The 23293-nt window shown below is 40.5% G+C and overlaps 1 protein-coding gene across 1 annotated transcript in view; it reads left to right on the forward strand.

The window, feature by feature from the left end:
• The first annotated feature begins 489 nt into the window (after positions 1–489).
• LOC134563761 (protein phosphatase 3 catalytic subunit alpha) overlaps positions 490–23293 on the forward strand; it is a 175121-nt gene continuing 152317 nt past the window's right edge. Inside the window, exon 1 of the mRNA XM_063422012.1 lies at positions 490–629. Within this exon, the coding sequence (XP_063278082.1) occupies positions 575–629 (55 nt within the window). The 5' untranslated portion in view covers positions 490–574. The remainder of the gene's footprint in view (positions 630–23293) is intronic.

A 23293-nucleotide genomic window follows, 5' to 3' on the forward strand; every position in this document is an offset into this window, starting at 1 on the left:
GTGCAGCGGCGCGTGTGCAGCGGCGCGCGGGGCCGCGGCCGGTGTCGGTGCGAGCCGGGGAGAGACCCTGCGGGGGGCGGCGGGGAAGACACGGATCCGGATCCCGATCCAGTGCGGCGGCGGCGGCCGTGGTGGTGGCGGCGGCGGCGGCGGGAGGAGCCGGAGCGGCGCGCCGTGGAGGAAGGAAGCGCAGGGCTGGCCGCTGCGTGTGCAACCTGGCTGTTCCTGCTGCCCGCGTCCACTCGCGGCTTTTCCTGCCGGCGCTGCCTGACAGCCGCCCGCCGCGGGTGTTGTCGCCGGGGTCTTTGGCGGGGGGTGGAAGAGCGAGCAGTCCTGCACTGCCCGGAGGCGTGATTGAAAGCGAGCAATAATTAACTGGAGGAGGACGGGGGTGGAGGAAGACGAAGGAGGAAGGCACCGCGCCGCAGAGCCCAGCCGAGCCAGCGAGCGGCGGCGGGACGCGGCAACTTCGGCCGCAGCGGAGGAGCCGGAGCCGTGACCGCAGCGGCCGCCGCCGCCTCAACCCGCGCCTGCCCGAGGGGGGAGAGCCTCGCCGCCTCCCCGGCTGTCGGACATGTCGGAGCATAAGGCCGATCCCAAGTTATCGACGACGGACAGGGTGGTGAAAGGTGGGTGCTGCGCTCCCGCCGCCCTTTCGGCCGGGTCCTCCCGCCGTCTCCCGTTGCCCGCCCCGGGCAGGTACCGCACGGAGCTGCCGGCAGCGCGGCAGCTGGGAGGGGTGGGCTCGGCCCGGGGGCTTGCGCCGGGCCCCAGTGGAGGGTTTGCGGCTTTCCTCTCCTGCCTGCCCGGCGCTACATTGCAGCATTTCCCCCCCTTCCTCCCCCCGCCGCCTCCCCCCCTCCGCCTTGAAGGCGCTGCACAGGGCTGGCGTGAGAGAGAGGGGGAGCCCCAGCTTCCTCTCCCGTCTAGGTGCCTGGGGGAAAGGACGGCAGGGCTCGGCCCCCCCGCCCAGGCCGTCTGCTCCTCTGGGCATCCCCTAGCCCTCCTTCTCCTCCGGACCGCGCTCCCCTGACACCCCCCTGCGCAGGCTGCGCCGCCGCTTGTCATTGCCGTTCTGCTCCCCCGTATGCAGCAAGGATGCCTGGAAACCTCCCCGCTCCACCAGCCGGGGCTCCGCTCCCACACGGAGCGCCGCTGCTGGGGGACCGGTTGCGCCGCCCCGCTCCCCCGTGCCCGCTCCCGCAGGGCCGCCCCCGCGGCACCCGCGGCGGGGATGCCGGGCGAGGGGGAGCGCGCCGCGGGCGCGGGCCGCGGGCGTTGTGGGAGGTGGCGAAGGCTGCTTCCTCCTCCCTCTTCTTCTTCTCCTCCTCCATCGCCGTCTCTTGCTGACGGCCCGGCCTGCTAGGATGTGAAGTTATCTAGCGGGCGTTCCGTGGCCGTGCTCTCGCGTGGGCGTGCAAATGTGCGTGAGGGTCCTCGGCACAAACACATATGGGCTCCATGATTTTTTTCTCTGTTTCGGAGGCACGCGTTGTGCTGCCAGCCGCGGCCGTATAAACAAATTAGAGTTCGGGTTAACAACACGTTGTGCCCAGCAGTACAGACCAAGGTTTTATTTACTGGGATGATGGCTGATGTAAATTGCACATGTGCATTTCTCGGTGTGTAGGAAGTGCACGTGTATTTAGTGGTCTGGGTTTTTTGTTTGTTTATTTGTTTTTTGTTTGATTCTTTCCTTCCGCACTGGGCACGCAGCCAAGTGTACCCAGCTCTGGTGTATTTCACCCAGTTAGGTTATAACCCGTATGCTACGGCGGACAGCACAAATCCTAGGTGCAGCATGCATGTGTGCAGATCCTGGGAAACTAGAAATGCAAGTGGCCTTGAAATACGTACATTTCTGTCTTACACGAGTGTATGCCAGAATGAAACACTCAGTGTAAATATTATTTGGGAAGATGTGTTACTTATGGTTTTGGGTTTATATTTACATTTACCTTCTTAGGCCTTTTCTCCTCTTACTTCATTTTATGCCCTTCCAAAGGAAATTGTAGATATTCAGATAGTGTAAGAAACATAATTGCAAGAATTTTTAGAAAATCACTTGTAAATTCACCTTTACCTTGTAATATCTAGAATATTTACAATTTAGGTTTCAGTCTGTTACATCACACCAAGAGCAGGCTTTAAAGCCTGTGTTAAGCTCCTACTTGTCTCCTGTGGAAACAACAAATGGCCATCCTGTTAGGAGAACTTCATGATTTTTGTGTATCTCATTTTCTTTTTTAATTTCCTTCATCAGCTTGGTCCAAATACATGGCAAAACTGCCTGATCTTTGCTGTGGCAGAACTTCCTTTGGCTTAAGACAGTGTTTGTCATGAATAGGAATTATTTCAGTTCTAAAGTCTTCAGTGCTTTCAGCTCATCTAAATGTGTTTGGTCAGGAATCTCTCTTTGCATTTTTCATGCATTTAAATGTGTCAAACATTTAAACCCATTATTTCTAAGAAAACCTAGCAGTATCTGTAGTTTAATACTTCTATAATGCAACTCAGTGGGAAATCAACTTGGTTAAACTGAGCTCTAGTCTTGAACAAAAAGAACATAGATGCTGCTTGAGTGTCCACTGCCCCAGCTAACCTTTGGTCTCATAATGTCAGTGTGTCAGTGTAGATGTGAAGATCTGCTTAACTGGTTCAGGCCTCTGTTAAATATTGAAATCCTTCAAAATAGCATCTGAAGAGTGTAGAATACAGTAAACTGATTGTTATTAGGATTATTCTTTGCTGCATCATAGGCACTTCACACTGCCTTCATATGGACATTAAGGAAATCAAGAAAACTACTGATGGTAATAAAGAAAAAATCACTTTGTTGTTTCTGTCATATAGGGTGTGATTTGTACCCTCTTGAGATGAACAACTGAAATGGGCTTGCAATGTTAAATTAATAATTAAATAAAGAGGTACATTGCGAGCACCTATATAAGTAATTGAAGTCTTGTTATCTTAGAGCAAATAAAGAGATATTCTATTAGAATAACAGATATTCTAATATTCTATTCTTACACCTGGTAAGGTGTAACCTGAGAAAGCAAGTTAGGTAAATTCTTTTAAGTTAGAATGTAATATAAAACCTTACTTGAAAAGGAAGTGCCTTTAACGTGGGTGTAGTCTCTGGATTAGACACTTGCCTGTGTGGAATTTTTTGGTTTCATTTATTATGTTTTGTTGATTTTTTTTTAACCCTCTCTATTGCTGGTGTGTGTGAGATGTTTCCTTCTAACAGTAACTCTGAGCTGGCTGGTGAAAAATCCTGGCTTGGCAGTGTTACGTAACGGTGGGACGGGCTTGGGGGGATTACAGTTCCAGCAGCTTTGTGCAAATTGCTTGTGGCTGAGAGCTTCTTCTTCAGGGGTTGCACTGGGTTTGGTTTCATTTTTTGCTTCTTGTGCTTAAAAAGCTCAAATATATGGAGAAGTGGAGTATTTCCATAGGTGAGGATTTCATCTCACACTCATTTTGCTTTGCTTTTTGAATTGTCTGAACTGTACTTAAACTGACTCAAAAATAAAACATGCTTTTGGGATGAGGGGAAAAGGCTTTGGAGCCCCTAATGTTTTTAACGTTCTGGTTTTCTGGCTTTGTTATGCAGATCTTACACTGTCCTACAATGAGAAGTGTAAAGATGAAATTCAAGCTTGTGTGTAATATTAAGTTTCCAGAAGCAAATTAACTCCTGTTAAACTTGACAAAACCATCTGTTTTGTTGAGCTAAAGGAAAAATGAAGATTAATCCAGAGAATTAATCCAGAGAATGCAGTTATCATTTGAGGGGTACTTTCATTTTACTCTGGTGCTCTCCTTGAGATGGTATGTATGTTGTGATGCAAATTACACAGTTCATCTTTACTCTCTGGATTTTGTCGTGCTGTAGGGGATCAACACTTTGGTCTGTCAACGGCAAATATGATAAACCATATGTTCAGGTGCATTCAGAAGTTTGTGGGATCAAGGCTCAGGACAACATACTGTTGCAGGAGGTGCTGACTTGATGTCCTTATTAATTGAAATTCCTTGCCTTGTTGTGGCGCAGCTTTCACTTGAACAGAGCTGTCTTACAAGTTCATGTCCTTCTTCAGAACTGAGGAAGCAGTTTCTTAATCATGCTGCTTCTAACTCCTTTACCACCCAGAGTGTGTGCTTGGTTCTTCTTGTGAAGGTAGGAATACTTGTCCAGGAAAAACTGGACTGAGGATAGTAGCTCATTCCACATGGCTCAGCTGCCTGATGTCAACAGCTTTTGCTTGCTGGTGACATTAGCAAGATTTTAAACCCACCCATTGGGAAGGAAAACCCGTGTATCATGTTACTTCACCTCCTCAACATACTAGTCTTGCATTAGTACCTCTGAGGAATACTGCAGTAAAGCATAGTAATACTAAATAAAAGCTTTGAAAGTCAGCAAGGAGTAGTCATACAAAAAAGTGAAGTCAAAATTTCTTGCTGTTAGTTAGGTACAATAATTGTTTTGATTTTTTTTTTTCTGGGCAAGTCAGATGGTTGTATGCTTTTATGTGAGGTGGTTTTTTTGTTTGTTTGTTTTTGTTTTGTTTGTTTTTTGTATTTTCTTTTTGGAAGTGTACTTTTAATGAAATAATTCTGTCTCAGCTGTGTAGAAGGGCTGCAACCATGGCTTGTGATCCTTGGTGTTGGCAATCTCCTTTCCTCTTGTGCATTGCATGGGGAGGTTTACGTGGTTATATCAGCAATTGACAACACACAATAAAACCAGACACCACTCTCTGCTGTCTCTGAATTTCAAACTGTGTCATTGTTAATGCTCTCCTGAAGTGCAGGCTGACAGTTGTTTGTAATATAATATGAATGCCAGCTCACGATCGATATGTCGCCATCAGTGTTAATTTCAGATTTGTGAGCGGTAAAATTGCTGTCAATAATGGAAACTCTAGACTTCATTGCTAATTCCCATTAGTCCAGGGAGACTTCTGTGTATTCACCAAAGGCTTGTGCTCCAGGCTGGAATCTGGCATTGGTGAATTGCAGAAGCTTGCTTCTGTCTCCCTCTGAATTGAGTTCAGTTTTTCCAGCATAGATGTATCCTGCAAGTGCTTCACTGTTTTTTGTGCAATTGCGTTGACCTGACTGTCTGTAATGTTGATGGATTTGGTATGTATTTTGGTGTAAATTTGGGTATTGCTTATTGATGACAAGGGTTACTTAAATAGTTATAACTGTCTAATACAGTAGAGTAAAGCATAATATGCCTCTCTTTTGAGGATGCTGAAGGTTGGGTCTACCTGATCCTTATGAGGAAAGGGAAGGAATTGCTTTGTACGTGTTCCTGTTGGCATAGGAATGCTGACTTCAATTTACTTTCAATTAATTTATTATTGTAGTACTTAGGAATATACTGCTTGCTCTGAGGAAGATTGCATCTGAGTTCAAGGTGTATTATTAACTAGGGAATCCACCCACAGCTATGCCAGAAAGGTGGCACTGGTACTGCTGAGAATTGATTACCTTCCCTTCCCTATCCACTTTTGCCTTCATTTTAAGGAACAGATGTACATCCACCTCAGTTTTAGTAACTCCATAGTTTCAAATCTCCCGGTACCTTTATGAAAAAAGCTGTGTGAGAGGCACCTAAGAGCAGTAAACAAAAATTGACTATACTTGGAGGATATTATGGTTGTCTAGGAAAGAAAGCAAGGTTGCTGTGTTACAGTTTTTTATGTTTATGTTTATATTTTTTATGTTTATGAGTTTATGAACTGATTTGTTCTTACCTCATGTCAAAACTAAGTTAACACTTGTAAAACCAGTAGATTTTATCAGCTGGATGACACTTAGGTGTTGTATGTTTTACATGGTGTAAACCTGTGTGCATATGTGGTATGTGTGTAATACGCGTAAGAGATCATGAATGTGGTGCTGAGAAACTGAAACAAAAACTGAAACAAACTGATGACTATGTATAACAAAGCTGGTGATTTGTTTTGATTTATGAACTCGCTGAGCCTTGTAGTCATTAAGATCGTTTTGTAAATAAGCCCTTTAGTGAAACAAGTCTTTTTAGGTATATAGGCATAGGGGGAAAATTGTGCACATGCTGAAGGGTGCCCTTCTTACAGAGTTATTCCTGCACTGCATAGGTGGGAGGCTTTTCTCAGCTCTGTATGATGAGAGTGGCTTGCTGAGAGTGCTGAGTCGTAGGACTGATACGAAGTGAAGCACAAAATTGCCTTGTTTGTGTGTTAAAAACACTTTGTATGCTTCTGAATTCTGTGTTGGCTAAAGCTGCCTTCTGTTACCTGCTCTTTTTGACTGAGCCTCGCTAGGAAGCTTTTAATACCACTGTTGGTTATCTTGAAAGAGGAGTACATACTGGATGATATCAGCATTTAACTTAATTGGAAATTATAAGCCAGTTGAGGTCATTTTCTATAGGGGGATGTTGTGGAGAACAGTTGTTTTCTCTCTGCTATGCATAGCCAAACTGAATGGTATTTACTTCTATCCCATGTATCCACTTAGAGATGATAGTTTTTGCATGGGTATGCTTGCATTTCAGTGCAGGTTGTGGCAGGAAGATCACATAAAAATATATTTACCTTTGATTATATGACTTGATATTTTAAATTATCTTTTTGTACTTCTAGACTTTTAGAATTTAGCATAGTGTTTTCTGTTTGGTATTTCTAAAGGGATTTTCTATCCAAAGCATTTTTGGGTAATATCAGTAAATAAGTACTGGTAGCTTGGATATTCCTAACTCATCTTTCCTAATTTCTGTCCACTGAGTGGCTCCTACTTACAGTACAAAAGTGAGACTGTAAGTTAAATTTGATACTCTATTTAAGTGTGAATAATAATTTATCTTAGGCTTCTCAGTGATGTTGAAGCAATATATAGTGGGGATTAGTTTCTTCTTCATAGCTTCAAGGAACGTGGAAAAAAGGTAGTTCCTGAAGAGTATTTCAACATGGAGCGATACTGCTTAACACTTACTGTAAGCATGCCATAAAAGAAGCCACAAGTTTCTGAAGTAAAAGCCACTTCAAATCATCTTCATGAAAAGGTGCCTTCTTCTGTGTGCCTTCTTTTGTATGTGGTTTCATGAATCAAATATAGGCTATGATTGGTTCTTCAGCTGAACACTGAAATAATTTCCTCTTCTGATAATCAGTCATTTACCTTGATTTCCCCCATAAAATATCATTCTATGTCTAGTCAGTAATAGTGGAAAGTATAATCTCAGTTTTGAAAACCATTGTACTGCATGTGCAGCCTAAGTGTGCATGTTCACCTAAGTGTGTGGCTCACCGAGTGGTCTGCCACTTGGGTTGCAGATTGAGATGTATAATTGCTGGAGGTGGTACTCCAGGTATATACTTACTGTTTTCCTGTAATTAGTGAATAAAGGAGGAGACCGGACATCATATGTGGAAAACCAGAAAGATGATAAGTGCTATGATGGTAAATCATCTTTTAAATATAACAGTCTGAACTAATTTTTACCCTATTTTCTCTTCCACCAGAAAATTGCCACTGTTGAAATAGCACGTCCAGAGTAGTTCCTCCTTGACTGTCATCTTTGTGTGTTTTAAACTGACTGATACCTCTATTTATAAGAGAGCTTAGGCATGGTAACGTTGATACAGCAACACTGCTGTATGAAGAGAACATGGCTGTCTTATTTAAGATTGATTTAGAATGTCAGCATCATCTCCAGCTAATATCCAATAACACCATTTATGTTTGGAGCTGGAGAGGAAAAGAAGCAGAGTGGCAAGGCACCATGCATTAAAAATGGTGGTTTGAATTACAGGTTAGTTCTTGTATGTCTGGGGGTGCATGTATCTAAGGTGTAGATGGCGTCCTTTCACTTTAGGGTGTATTCAACCAGGTTTTGAAAACATTTCATTTGGAAATTGTCTATCACTCAGACTTCTTTCTACTTGTAATTAAACTCTGTGATCAATTTCTGTTGCAGCTCCTTTTACTTCTCAGCAAGTTGGGGTTTTAATGCTTTTTCCCTCTCAAGATGCTAAATGCCCTTTCTTTTCCTGTCTATTCTTGTCCTGTGTTTCTGCAAACTCCCCTCTCCTTATTGCTCTTACGCTTATTTGCTTATTGCTAAATATGAGCAGCCTAAGTGCTGCCCAGTAGATTTTGGTGATTTGGGTGCATGTATTTAATGGAAGAGGTTCATAGAACACTGTATCTTTCCTTTTGGTGCAACTTTAGGTGCGTGGGGAAGGCTGTGAGAACAGGGGAAGTGTATTCTGCCTCTTCCCAGACTTCTGTTGTAACTCTGCAGCTAGCTGCTGACCGTAGCTTTCTTTTCAGTGGGTAGCTCCATTGTCAGTGTGCTGCTCGAGCTCTACCCAGCTTGTCACAGAGGGATGTCTCTATTCTGCAGCTCAGCTGCTGCTTGCAGGTTTCTTAGCGGGTTATGTTGAACGCTCATAGTGCGACTGTTAGTTGCAACTCATGTAGTTTGCAAAAACAGCATGGACAGCGTGTTCTTGGTTAACTTGAAAGGGAGGTGATATGGGCCCTCGTGCTTAGGTGCTTCTATAATCAGAACTAGCAAGGTAAGTTAGAAAGGTAAGACTTGGTGAAATTGGTAATAATCCTGAGGTCCACCAGAGATGAGTGAATTTTAAAATCCCCACCTTAAACTTCAGGTGTAGAAGGTGCAGAACCTAGTCTGTATGGATACTGTACCAAACCTTTGTGGAAAAGAAAGGGAAAAACCATGCTAAAAAAGTGTTGTGTAAAATCTTTGAAAAAAACAGCAGCTATTTTTTCATCTTTGCGATAGGCATATCTGGGTTAATAAAATCAAGTTTTCAAAATTAAAAAGTGCTATAATGTGATTAAACATGTTCTGATGGAGACAGGTATTGGTATAACAGTATTCTATCCTATATTCTTTTTCTCTATCCCATCTTTTGGAGGCATTCAGCTTAGGCACTTTATTGCATCAGTTTGCTGTTGGCCAAAATATTTTGAATTATCCTGACTGTTGCACAATGTAGAGCTGCTGGAATGAAAAAACCAAAACCAACAAAATTGCTATAGAGCGAGTTTGGCTTCAGTGTTTGTCTAATACTTCCTAATTTGCAGACTTGATCTTTCTGTACAATGTTACCATAAGAAAGGAAGTGTGCTTTGAATTTCTGATTGGAATGGTGAAAATAACATGTGTTAATAACGGCTTGTGCAGATGTGATGCTACAGAGAGTCTTAAAACAGTCACTCTGGGCATTGTTCAATAGGCTTAATTAATAGAATCCAAACTACAGAATTTTGGCCCCTGTAATGTGTGATTAGATTCTTATTTTTAATGTAGATTTTTGTGAGTGTCTTTGAAGGCAGGGTGGGCGATTTTACGTTCTTATTTTTTTAATTTGCTGATAGTGACAAATAAGTAAGTGTGTGGCTGCATAAAGTTTAAGAGTTGTTCATATTTTGAAGTAACCATCATTTGGAAAGAAATCCTTTCCAGTCCAGATAGATCTTTCCAAAGTGAGGAAAAGAGGCTCATCTTCTAACTTATCTGTTGCTGTGTTTGGTGCACATTTAGCAATTATTTCTTTCTTTGGATTAGGAAGCTTCACTGTCATATGTTTTTTGTTGCAGCTGTTTTTGTTACTTGTTACAGAGTCCCAGGCTGGTGCCATGAAAATGCGTCAAAGCAGTGTATGTTTAGGTGATCTTCTTTCTAAAGTATGTGGAATTTCTCTGGCAGTGTTTTTGTGTCTTAAAGCGGAGAAAGTGGTAATTGACTTTTAGTTTTCTTCATGAATTATTGATTTTCTTGATAACTACAGGGAAGATAAAAAGCAGTGCAGGATTGTGATTTGTTTCTTGTGTATAGCACTCTATGGATGATCTTGGAGGGGAAGACACATGGCTAGAGAGGAACATATACTCTCATTTTCCTGAGAAATTACATGAAATTCCTTGAAATAGTATGTTTCAGGTTCTGTGGAGATTTTGTGTGGGAACACATGCTTTCCTGCTCCACTAGAGAGAGTTGTCTCTGAAAATTCTTTCTGCATATATATATGTGGGTTTTTCTATTTGAGCCTTTTCTTTGCATTTGTGTACTTGAATCTTTATGAAAAAATCTGATTTGGTTCATGTATAGTTCAGTTAATAAAACAATTAAAAGCTTCTAGATGGTGACACTTACCCTGTTCTTGGCTCCAGAGAAAATATGTTTCATCATTATCTTTGAACTTGAGACTTTTAGTCAGCACACCTCTTTTCAACAACAACAAAAAGAACTCCTGGACTTAATCATTGAATTCTTCTTGTTACTGGAAAAGACAATTTTTGGTTATTTAATACCTGTTATTTACTATGATTTTTTAAGTAGTTTAACAAAATTGACAATTTGAATAAAGAACCATTCATACAAAATTCCTTCCTATTCCCCCTAAAACAGTCAAAACCAGCCCATAAACAGAAATAAAAAATAAAATCAAACAGGATTTAAATAATTTCTTAGTCTTTTTTCCAAGATGCTTGCCAAGTTTCAGTTTGATGTAGATTACAATGGTCATACTGTATTACAATCTTTAAAAAAGTGCAACTGGTCATTAGCTGCAATGACATGAACAGCTGTAGTATTTTATGACAACAGCTGGGAACGATCTATCTCTCTTCAATAACTTTCTTTTGTTGTTTCTTTCATGTCATTTTAAAAATGAGAAAGCGAGATTATTGTATTTGTTCTCTGTTTAACGCGAGGGATTTCTTCATAGGCAGTGGTGGCAATTACGTATCAAAATACGACATTGCTGTTTGTGACTTGGAACGTTTCCCTCTGCAGGACCTGTTTCATAACCCGCTGAAATCTGTGGGAGTTGGAGTCTTTCATTAGCTTGAGTAAACTGTGAATCAAGTTGTCATCCTAGAATTTCTTATTTTGGCCTTCTTTTTTCAGTGCATGATTTCTCTTTGGTTTAAACCACTTCGTTATATCTGATCATTTACAGCATGAGCTCTTATTTTAAGAGTGAGCTAAGTGACTTTGTTCTTTGCAATGCTCATTTACCAAGTGAGGATGAACTTGTCTGTTTGTGGGTGGCTGGTTTGCCAAGAAAGTTTGCCTCGCTGTTGCTCTCTCTCAGAAGTGTAGTCTGAAATGTTTTCTGTGTATGTGCATATGATTTTTCTTTATTGTTGGAAAAACAACAACAGAAGACTTTATGCATACATTTTCTTTCTGTGTCTCTTTACAAAGAAGTTTTCTTCAGTAATGAACACATTTGGGTCACCTTAATAAAATCTGTTCAACTTACTTTTTGGATATAATAGAGTAACTCTTAAAATCACACTGTGTAGTAATAGTACAGAAGATGTACATACTAGACAGGTGTGGAAGCATTACTGACTTCCCTGAGAAACCTGCTATCCTGTGTCACCCAAACAGTGGTGTCTGTGATTACTAGAGGGAAGCCTAATGGCATAACATGATGTATTGGGACAATAGATGGAGAGTTTGGGAAGGAGAAATGAAGAGCACAGTGGGCAAGGGGATGTGTGTTCAGTGCAGTGAAATATTACTAAGGGAATTTAGAATTAAGGTAGTTTAGAAATCCAAAGCAGAGAGCTGTTCTGGTACTGCGTTTTCTCTCAAGCCCTGTTGGCTCAGGTGAGTATCCTGGAGGTGCCTGTGCAGCAGGGCAGGAAGCTGGACGGTAGCTTCTGGGGAACTCGACTCTCAACAAGCAGAGAACTGGCAAAGGCAGTTAGTGAAATTTTTAGTTGGTCATATGTTCTGTGTGTATACCCCTGAGTTTGGTTTAGATTATCAGAGAATGAACTTTCTGCATATTTTTTTTTTAAAAAGCTTGCTGAGATAAGGTGCTTATAGTTTCTGTTAACCATAACGACGTTTCATGTGTCCTTATGTTATCAGTAACCAGGAGGGGAAAATGATGTTGGGATGCTGTGTTGAGGCATCCTGACATAAGGTCACTTTTGGTAGTTGGAGGAAAGAAGTGAACTCAAAAAAATCCCATACTTGTACTACAAGAAGGGAAGCACCTGCACTCATTTCAGTTGAGAGATCAGGTTTGGCTTCTGCCAGACCAGCTCTGATGAGCTGCTGACTACCTAATCAAGTGTGGTTTGATTTGGTTTTTTGTTTTTCCCTCCTTTTTTCATTTAATTTTCTGCTTTCCACTTCACTGGAGAAATAGTGTGTCTGTAATTTTTATGAATGGTGTGTCAAAGTACCTTTCTCAATGAAAAAAGCTCTGACAGCTTCACAGAAGCCTGGAATAGTTAAGGCTGGGAGGGACCTCTGGAGATCATGTGATCCAGCCCCAACTCTCTCAGCCTTTCATCATAGGACGGATGCCTTGGTCCCATAAGTCATATTTGTGGCAATTTCTTGGGCTCTTAGTAATTGGTCCATATCTCACAGTTTCTGTGTGGCATGTGAAAATATATGAAAGTTAGTTTATTAACAGAGTACAGAGTACATTAGGGAATGACATGCTTTTAGCCTTTTAACAAGGTACTGTTCTTTCCCTGGAGCTCTGAATCTCGGATGACACTTACCTCTCATGTAAATACCATTTGTTTACCACAGAGAAGATGAGAGATATCACTGTCTTTAACATAAGTCTTAAATGCATGTGAATTTTCAATACACTATTAACCTCACATCTTGTGTCCTATTGTAACAGACAATATTTTGCTGTAGGTTATTTGTATAACCTTGGCTAATCTCAGAAGTACTGCCTATCAGCAAGTAACTCTGCAGATACCTTTTTGGTTATAATCCATTTAGAATGGCTTCTGAAAGTGTGTTAGACTCTTTGCCTTCACCCCTTGATTTATGGAGGCAGAGGTTTTAATGGGTGGTCTATGAGAATTTGCCAAGAGCCTTCTGGCAGATTCTCTCTAGGCGAATTGTTGCCAGCAGGTTGACAGAGGTGAATCCTCTCCTCAGCACTGGTGAGGCCATACCTGAAGTGCTGGATTCAGGTCTGGTCTCCCCAGTGTGAGAAAAACATAGGCAAGTTCAGTGCTGGTGCACAGTGATACCCCTGGGACTGCTGGAACATCTTTCATTTGAAGAAATCCGAGAGAGCTGCGCCTGCTGAGTGTGGAGAAGACAAGGCTCAGAGGGGCCCTATCTGGGTATGTAAAAGCTGTAGGAAATAGAGAAGGGGCAGCCAAACTCTTGTCAGTAGTGCCCAGGCACAGGGCAGGAGGTACCTGGTGCTAATTGACAGCTCTCACAGTAAGTGAGTTTCTGCTTTTCAAACACTAGCACAGGTTGCCCAGAGAAGAGGTTGTGGAGTTCCATCCTTGGAATCATTCAAAAGCCATCTTGATGGGGTCCTGTGCAGCTGGCTCTAGCTGGCCCAGTTGTTGGTTGGAGCAGCTGACCAACAGTCCCCTTTCAACCTCAACCCTTCTATGGTCAGCTTTTACTCAACTCTCTTAAATGGATAATTAAAACACTTGATCAGTTCAGAGACCTAGCGTGAAATACAGAAATGTCCCTTAGAAATGCGAAGTTAGTTTACTAATAAGGTGTTCTACAGGAACAAAGTATGCTTTGTGTGATTGAGGGTCTACCATGTAAATAATTGTCTTGGCATAGCAGCAAGATGTGTTGCATTCAGAAGAAGGTGTATATATATATATAATATATTTGAGTTAATGCATCCATATGTAGCTAGTAGTGCTGCTGGCAAAATATTTGGACAGATCACTGTTGAGAAGTTTCAGAATCCCCCAAGCATGTGCAGCTCTGGAGTTTGGTGTAGCTTGAAAGCAGGACGGATAGTATGACCACTGCACTTTGCTGTGGGCAACTGTAAGAAAGAGGAAGAAAGCTTTTATATAACTCTTCCATAGTTACTGCCAGTGCTTCTAATATGACCATCAGAGAGGTCCATTTTCTAATTACTTGGGAGGAAGTAGTTATCTTTCCCTAGACCTCAGTTCATCTGATTTTTCATAGTGGCATGACAATTCAAATTGAGAGGGATGGCAATTGTCTTTCAGCTCTGACACTCTCTGGCATATTTTTTCTTTGTGGCTTTCTCATGTTTGTTTGTTTCCTTATGAGGGTGAATGTTAGTCTTTAAACCTGACTGGGAAATACCTGACTCTTCCATTTGTAAAACTAAAATCAAACCTGAGATAAGGGAATCTCTTGGTGTATGTAACGGAAAACGAAAATAACCATCTGGAAAAGTTTAGAGTATGAAAAAATTATGCTGACTGCTACAGAAAAGTTAGTAGTGCAACCATATTAGGAGTTTAGAGCAAGTTCTGTAGGTGGCATTGCCTTCATGGATAAGTAATCTGGATAATGGAGGTAATGTTTTGTTTTGGAAGTGTAGCTTCCAGGGTTGCTCAGTCGACTAGATATATTTGAGGAAAAAAAGTAGACAGATACTATAATTTAAAGCATGAATTGCCTTAGTGTAGCATAAATATATAGCACAGATATAGATATAGGGCAAACTATACCTCCCCATGAAAGGAGTTTAAATGCATTTACTGTCTTTGCAACACACTGAACAATAACTGGGGAAAGGGCTTTCTAGTGCCTTTATCTTAGTTTCATAATCTTTGATTTAATTATCTGTTATTAGAAAAATGTGGTTCTGGAGAACTTACTGATTGCCCAAAGGTGATTAGTGTTAAAGATTTACCTCAAATACACTAAAAAAAAGAAAAAAAAAAGAAAAAAAAAGAAAAAGAAAAACATAGGTTTAACATCGATATCATGTTCCTGGCAAATAAATTCAACAAAGGAGCTGAAGAGGTGCTTTGAATACATGTAAATGAAGAGCAGATGGGAAAGCCCAACAAGCTGCAGGTGCTGTTAGTAGCATTTGTTCACCTACCTGAAGCATGAATTCAGGGATATCTGTCTAGTTGTGCTGCAGGACATTTCTCTTGAGGTGGTTATGTCATTATCTCCTGCTCAGCTACAGCCATGCAAAGAAACAGCTTTTTTAGCACAGTGGGCACTTCTCATAGTTGTAAGTCACCAGAAGAAGCTGTTTCTATAGATTATATTAAGGAGAAGATATTTGACTGTGGAGGAAAGGTTGATGTATAGCTATTAAAATGTCTTTATTTCTGATGGAAGATATGTGGTGCTGGGATTTGTTGCTGGGAATCTACTGTATCCTGATGCCTGTTAAGTTGAACAAGATTAAAAGTATGTGCCTTAACTTTATCTGAACAGATGATGCAAGCTGCTTCTAACAAATAATTTTATCATCAAATACTAACAAATTGGTATGGTTTTGTCAGGCTTCAGGCAAAAATGAAGCTTTAGTATAACAAAACTGGCAAAACTAAACCCTGGTTCCATCATGATTCTCAAAAAAATAAAGTGCTGTGGGAGGGCAGTGGATTCTTTCCGTGCCTAGATGCAGAGCCAGGATTTCAACTCCCTCCCTAAAGGTTCAGCAGAAACAATTTTTTGGCTTATATAAATGTGGGTTTTATCTTTATTAAAAGATAACTGGTGGCAGTAATAATATTTTTCTAATGTGCAGAGTACAGCAGCTGAATCAATGGTGAGATTAGATTACCTGTCTAGTCAGAAAATGCTACAAAATCCTTTCGCAACTATATTTTAACTACAAAGTGAATATTTTTTGCTTGTTTTATGTTAATCCAGCACCATGGATTATGGTAGTGAAAATATTTTCTTTGACAGTGGTTTTTTTTTCACTCCTGTGCACCCATCTTCTAGAAAAACTACCTTTTTTAAAAGAAGAGCATTTATAAATAATAATCTGTAAACATGGGAATAATACTTGGCAACTTTTTGACTGCTAGAGTCCTTGTTGAAAGCAGTATGTGGGGTTTTTTTGTCCTTTTTGTTGATCCCCCCCCTTCACCCTCTGGACATGCAAAAATCATATTCCTTGATAAGTACCTGCTAAGCTTTATCAGGTGTATTCTAAGTGAGCTGAGTCTTCTGAAAGTTTCAGTACAGTAGGGACCTAGGAAGGAGCAGGCTGGGTTAGCTCTGAAATACTCTGTGTTGTAGAAAGCTGGGAAAGCAGCAGCCTGAATTTATTACCGGTTCCGTATACAAAAACCGTCAGAAGGGATGCTGCTTTGAAGCTAGGGAAAAGTCACAAGAGGATTTTAAATTATCTTTTGTTTTCTGCTTCAGCATCTATATATTTAAGTAATTCAAAGACGAAAGGAGTATTAACCTTCAGCAGTGAGAACTGCTGAGTTTGATAAGTGAACCAGAGAGGAGGATAGTTAGTTACTTATTCATGATTGTGTATCTGCAGCGCTGTAGAAGTCTCTGTCAAAGGTCTAGTTTCTCTTCAAAGAAATCACCAGAACAAAGAAGATCCATATAGGCAATGTGTTTGTACACAGTTTGTAGGACTGTAATATCCTACAAATATCTTCCTGAGATCAGCAGGTGCTCCTAAACTTTGCTGTAGAACTGGAAATAAAAATAGCCTGGATGTTTGCTATTGAATGGTAAATACAAGGCATGCTACTGCTTAGTTTCTGATAGAACAGCGTCCCCTGTTTGTGTAAGTGTACCTGTTTCTGGTTCACTGGCACTGCAGCAGGAGACTAGTATGTGAACCAGAAGCATTCTATAAGGGAAAGGTGAGTGAAAGGTGAGTGTTAAAATCTTTCTTCTTGAAACCCCACCAGCTTCCTCTGTAGCGTTTAAGTTCCCATTCAGATGGGGAAATAGATGTGGTTAGTTGTGTTGCCAGGCAGGTGTTGCAGAGGCAAAAGCATTAATACTTTGTGCTATGTACTGAAAAGATTCTGAAGCTTTAGAAGACTTTTTGCCTGTTTTCAGTCCTGTAAGAGCTTTAGGTCACAGGGGTAACCAAAATGAATGACTTTTGATTATTAAAAAAAAATAGCCAAACCGAAGAAAAACAAACCCCTCTCCCCAAATCAACACCTTAGAAAAATCTGTGCATCTTTATGTGACTTTCTGTCCTTCTTTCTCTTTGTAGCCGAATTTGGAGTCTCCATGTAAAAAAAAGGATATTTTCTTGCATTGGTGGCCTAACTGCTACCTGTATTAATATGGGCTGTTTAATGTCATGCCTTTCTCCTGTACCAGGAAAATGGTGATGACTGGAATGCATGTCGTCAACTTCTGTAATCAGGGTACTTGAAATATTTACAATACTCTGATTACAGCAAAGCTTCTTATGTACACATACACACACACTGTAGCTGTCATATATTTTGGCCTTTCAAGTTTAGGTCCTTATTTGTCTCCTAATTTTGTGTAGAGTTGGTTTGCTTTTTATCTAAGGTGTTTGGCAAAAATTAATAAAATATGAACTGCTTTATCTGCCATGTGAGGTTTGCCATGTGGATACTTACAAAATATCCTAGTGAAATGAAACAGGAGAAAAGAGCAAAGTTTAAAGCTTTTCACAGGCCAAAACCAAATACTCCAATGTCTGCTGAAGCTGCCAAATTCTGATTTAGGGGTTTATCTGTCAAGAGTCTAAAACCTTTTCATGGATCCAGGGAAGGGAATTGAGCAGCAGGGGAGTAAATCCTGGAGCAGATTTGCTGGAAGCGCCTCTATTGGAAAGGACACCTCAAATGCCCAGGACCAACCTACAAAAATACCCATCCATGTTATTTTCTGTAGGTATGAGATGTGGAGGAGTTTCAGGGCAAGACCTATTGATCTGATATGTTTTGTTTCTATTGTGTACAAGAGCTGTGACCAGTTGGTGCCATGCTTGGCTAAAAATGCTAGTTCTTTGTAGAAAAACACTACTCCTACTTCTTGTTTCAGATCTTGATAGTCCAATGGGAAATAATAATGTATCCCAGAATAATTGCAGCTGTAGTATTTCCTGTCTGGTGGGCAGAGTTCACAGAAAACCTTCTAAAGCATGACTACAGACTCGTTTAGTTGCATCTCATATTTTAAACTGGTCATACCTGGAGTGAGTCCAGGGCATGAAACTGGAGAGGATTTGGTGGCACTAATAGATGGTGTTCTCCTGTAACTGGTTTGCCAGGCATCTGTTGCCTGTGCAGGAGGCATGAGAGAATATGCCCACAAAGTGATAGTCAAAGAAATTTGGATTACTCCTTGCTGGGGATCTTGTAGAATTTTTTTATGCTGGTGCCTGGAGCTCCAAAATGAGGCTGTTACAAATGGTTTTGCTTTCCTGGCACGAGGGCAATAGCCACAGCAAGAGCATATGAATTTTTGCTTTACTACTAGACTGAAATTGTGGAATAAAGTCCCCTTTTTTCCTGCTGGGATGAAGGATGATCCTAGATGTTATGCTTTGTGCACCTGTGTAAAACATTCATGTTTGACCTTTCTTTTTATCATGCAGTCTATAGTCTGTTTAAACCTGGGTGGTTTCATGTAACTTGTACAAAAATTGAAGTGCCTTTTTTTTTTTTCTTTTTTTTTTTTTTTTTGCTTGCCCCTCTTCCTAAGGCAAAGGAAAGAGTTCAGGCCTCACATTGCAGATGCTGACTGTTTTTGTTAAATTCAATTTATGTTCTTTGCGAAAAGAGGATGATGTAAGAACAAGAAGTGAAAACAAATACTGTTAGCAAATCATGCTCTCATGTGTGGATGTGTGGCCGTATAGCTTTTGTCTTCCTTTAGAACTGAGCGTTTCTCTTTCATGCCTGGCTGACTGATGTGCCCTGCCCTGTTGGGCTGTGCAGTCTGTCTTCCCTAACAGGCTGTAACAAGTTTTTTTAATCTCTTTCTGAGAATTTCCGATTTTGCTGGCTTTTCTTTTTAGGTGTACAGTTCCCTCCCCTAAAGGTTGCCTTTTGTGTGCTGATGTACATAAACTACCTCAAGGTTTTCTTAAAGAATAGTGGAAGCAAGCCCACTAGTCTCCCAGGAGAAAAGTGCAGTGAGGTCAGTGGTATTCCTTTTACTTCCCTTTTGGTTTTGTTCACTCCTATGCCTTGTAAAATAGCCAGGAAGATTTGTCACGAATTGTGTTTATTTCTTTTTGTGCAGATTATAATCCAGTGTTGACTTTTATTTTCCTGACAATAAGTTTTCCAAAATCCCAGCAGCAGAGTCACAAATGGCATTTTATTATTTTCATTTGGAATCTAATGCCCCAATTTGTTATATCATTTTTGCTCTCAGAATAATGCTACTTGGTATTACCTGTGTGGTGGAAGCACTGGATTTGACATGCATGTATGTGTGTTCTCCATGTACAGTTTTCTCTTAACCAGGTGTATATATATATTCCTTGCTACCTCCACTCAGGTGTAAGAAATGTGATCTCCATAACTAGGATTCCAGAACAAAAGCAAGGTTTAGTCTTTAAATGAGAGTATGAATTGTTACTGTGAAGCCTTGACTCCAAATATAGTCACTTGTTGTGTTTTCAGTGGCAAATCTCTTCATCTTCTCTAGAGGAGTCACAGCTTCCCCTTTTTGTTTCTTTTTAAACTGGAATATTTATTACCTTGTTTTTTATTAACTTTACTTAAATTGTTATGGGTGGAATGTAGTGGAGCTGCTTGCAGAATAATATTTAAAAGTTTACAGTGAGAAAAGTTTAAGAATCTATTGCTTTGTTTTTGATTTGTCTTCACTCTGATATAACTTCACTGAAATCCAGAGTCTCTCTGGCACTGGGAAGTGTATGGAAGGCCAAAATGTCTCATCCAGACAGTGACTCAGATGTGCAGTCGCTTAACTCTCCAAAGGCTTTGGTTATATCTTAAAACTGAATGCATGCTGCTGTGGTATATCCTCAGACCTGAAGGATGTTCATGGGCACTCAGCCAAATACAGATTATACTGACCCTGACTGAATGGATCACAGTATGATTTGCAGTAATTTGTTTTTATATAGTGGCGATTAATTAAGACAAACACTTTCTGAAAAACCTCTTAAAATTTTAGAAAGAGGAGGTTTTATTTTGTCTAATGCGTTCCTAAAGCAAAGTGATTATTCTTTAAGATCTGAATCTCCTGTGGTGATTTTTCTTCCTCAAGAAAATCTGTGTGGAGTTAATAAAGGAGCTGTATATAGAGAATAAATTGCTTGCAGCTTCTCAGAGAAAGTTGTAGTAAAATATTGGAAGCATTGTAAGTTTACAGCATTAGAGAGGGCTACTAACAAATAATTGTTCATGCTTTTACCTTGATCAGGTGGCAACAATTAAAAAAAGTGGTTTTGCATTTCAAGTAGAAGCTGACATTGCTATTCATAAAGGCTTGTGACTTGTGCATTTAATGCAAAGAAGGACCAAGGTTTGTCCTGTCTGCAGAACGGTTCATTCTGTGGGTTAGGGATGATGGCTTGCAGAGGGAGTGGTGGTGGTATCTGGAGAGGAGACTCTGTCCCACTTTATCTTTCCTCCCACTTTTATGCCTTGCCCTTTCCCCTCCTCGCCCCACTTTTTACTGAACTGTGTTGATTTGTGACATGATCCCAAAGATAATGAAAACAAAGTGTATTGAAAGGTTGGTGTTCTTTGAGATCTGGTGCCAGAAAGCTTTTGGAATAATACCCAATTCTAGCAAATATAGAAAATCAGATCAAATATTATGTGAGAGACTACTTCCATTTTGGTCATTGCAAAAGAGGAGAAAATTATGTTCTTATAACACTTTTCTAGCTGAGGTGGACTGTCAGGAGAATCATCATTGTGGGGTATTGGCATACAGAAGTAAAAAACACAGGTTGTGTAATTCCGAGTTGAGATTCCTTTTATATATATATATGTCACTTTTAAATTACTGTTGCTTTTGTACAAAAACCAACTTTCCATCTAAACTCAGTTAGTTGAAAAGAAGCTGAAGGGAATATTTGTGTATGCTTATAGAACTTCTTCAGTATTTCATACTGGAGCAGTATTTCTAAGCCTCCCCATACTGCACTGGTCATGGGCAGAAATAAACCACTCTTTTCAATCTTGTCTAACAAAGTACTTCCTTTGGCTGTACAGAGACTGTTCTGCTTTTAATTCAACTAATGTAAGAGCCAGTGAAGGTTGTCAAGTGGTTGCATATCTGCAATAAGCAGTGGTTTGGCTGTTGAGCGTGCAGAGCAGTTGCAAGGACCTGTGGCTTAGCACAGCCCTTGTGGCTCACCTGGACTTTGTGCAAGAAAACCTCTCTGGGGAAGGGTGACAAACTTATGCTTGAGTTTGTGTCTGAGCCAGCTAACTGAAGTGACAAGTGCAGCCATTTCTCTCTTTCTTCCTCCCCACTTTTTAAAAACTTTTTTTTCTATTTGCTAATGCAGGTTTGCAGTATGGCTCAAGAACCAGTGATTCCACACATGGGCTGTGGTGCTCTCTGTACTAGCAGTCAGTCCTTTCCAAATGTATCAGATAAGAGAAACAGTTTATAGAGGACTGAGTAAATTCACTTAAAGACTGGTAAATACTGTTTGCCTTATCTCTGTTAACCTAAACAGTTTCTGTAAACGGCTGCTGGTCAATGATCTTGACTAAGTTCTATGAAAAGAAAGTAGTTAGTTTTAGATTAGTTCAAGAGGCCAACAGGAGTTTGCTTGTCTGTGATGGTAAGTTCTGAAATAAATCACAAAATCGTATATGGGTGGTCTTGAGACAGGCTAATTAAATGTAGTAGGAATGTTAAATTCAGAGACCAGGTTTTCTCTTTTAGTTTTTCTGTTCTTAAAAGGTTATTTTTCCAGAATTATGTAATTTGGTATTTTATGGAAGTTATTACCAAAACCTAAAAAATTTGTATGCACTCAGAATGATTAGAAGAACAATTTCAATAATGTACTTTTGTAAATATCTGCAAGAGGCTGGAGTTTGATACTTTGTTGTTCTGAAGAAGTGGAATGGAGTTGGACTAAAATGCTTTTTCTTACTGATATCTCATTTTCTGTTCCATGGTCAGCTGAAAGTTAATTAAGAGGCATGGTATCCTGTCTGTGAGGAAGGTACAACCCTTGAAATTTTCTTGCAAAGCCTAGGAGATGACCTGTTTTCTCAGGGACTTGCCTAAAGCGAAGTGCAAAATGCTGGGTTAGTAACTTGATGATGTATTTTTGGTACTGGTGCCAGGTCTCATTCATCTTATGATATCTTGCTGATTAATAAAAAAGTTGCTGTTCTTTTTAAACTTTGTCATCCTCTTGCTTTAATTTGGTGATATAAATTTACTAGGAGTGTCTCTGACATCCATTTTCTCTTGATCTGTGAGATGCTTTTGGTTTTATAATTCATTTTAAAAAGTATGTTTTAAATGACTTCTTCTGCCACCTGTCCTTCTGGGGGGATGGAAGATGACTGCCCAGGGTTTCTGAACTACTGAATACTGGTAACCTCTGCTTGCCAAGGATGTGTTGGTTGTTTCTCTCTGTGTGAGAGCAGGAGAGAAACTTGCGGCTCATGGCCTTGTTCCTTCTGTAGCCTTCCACCACCCAGACAGAGCAGCGTCAGCATTTCTGGTGCTGTTGCCATGATTCCTGTAACATAATACATATCAGGAGACTCTCACTTTATGTTAGGAAGGACCTGTGATCCTCTGTATGGTATAGGATTCTTAAAAGCCTCTGTGCCAGTTTAAAATGTTTTTCTTTCTGTAGAAGGAGGAAAGAGAGAAGCTGAGGGTCTTCTGCTTTTTTGCTTCCCTATGTGAAGCTCATAAGCTGATTGCTAAAACTTAAAATGATTTCATCTGAGATGGAAGGCACAATTTAGCTGTTTACCCAGCTAAATAACCAACTAGAATAACTAACTAAAGCCACTGTTAAACATCTATTCTAAAATGCAGAATCATAAGACCATTTTTGTAGAACATCTGATAGCACATCTGAAAATTGTAAAGTGCAGCTTGTCTCTTTTTGTTGACTTCTGCATATTTGAAGAGCTGCAGTAACTTCTTTAACAAGGCTTCATCAGGTTGAGCATTTCAACTTTTTAAATAACCACATGCAGTATATAAACTATAATATTCTCCAAAGAAGAAGTGTAACAAAGCAGTCATGTGCATTTTTTAAAATCAGCAAAGGAGGAAGTAGACTTCCTATATTGCCTTTTAAATAGAATATTCTGTACATTTTGGATTCATGCAGAAATCTTTTTCCCATACTGGAAACTCCTGAACTGATGCAGAGCTGCCCTTGCACTGGAACATTTGTCTGTGTGTAGGGACATTTCCTTGCAAATCTGATTACCAGTGTTGTTGTAGCAGAACTTTTTTCGAGCTGTGTTCAGAATATAGGCTCTTGTGACTTTAAAATATAATCCTTACTGTTTACGAGTGCAACACTGAGAATGAGGCCTCTGTAAA

Source organism: Prinia subflava, chromosome Z (assembly GCF_021018805.1).
Source record: "Prinia subflava isolate CZ2003 ecotype Zambia chromosome Z, Cam_Psub_1.2, whole genome shotgun sequence".
NCBI classification, from domain to species: Eukaryota; Metazoa; Chordata; class Aves; order Passeriformes; family Cisticolidae; genus Prinia; species Prinia subflava.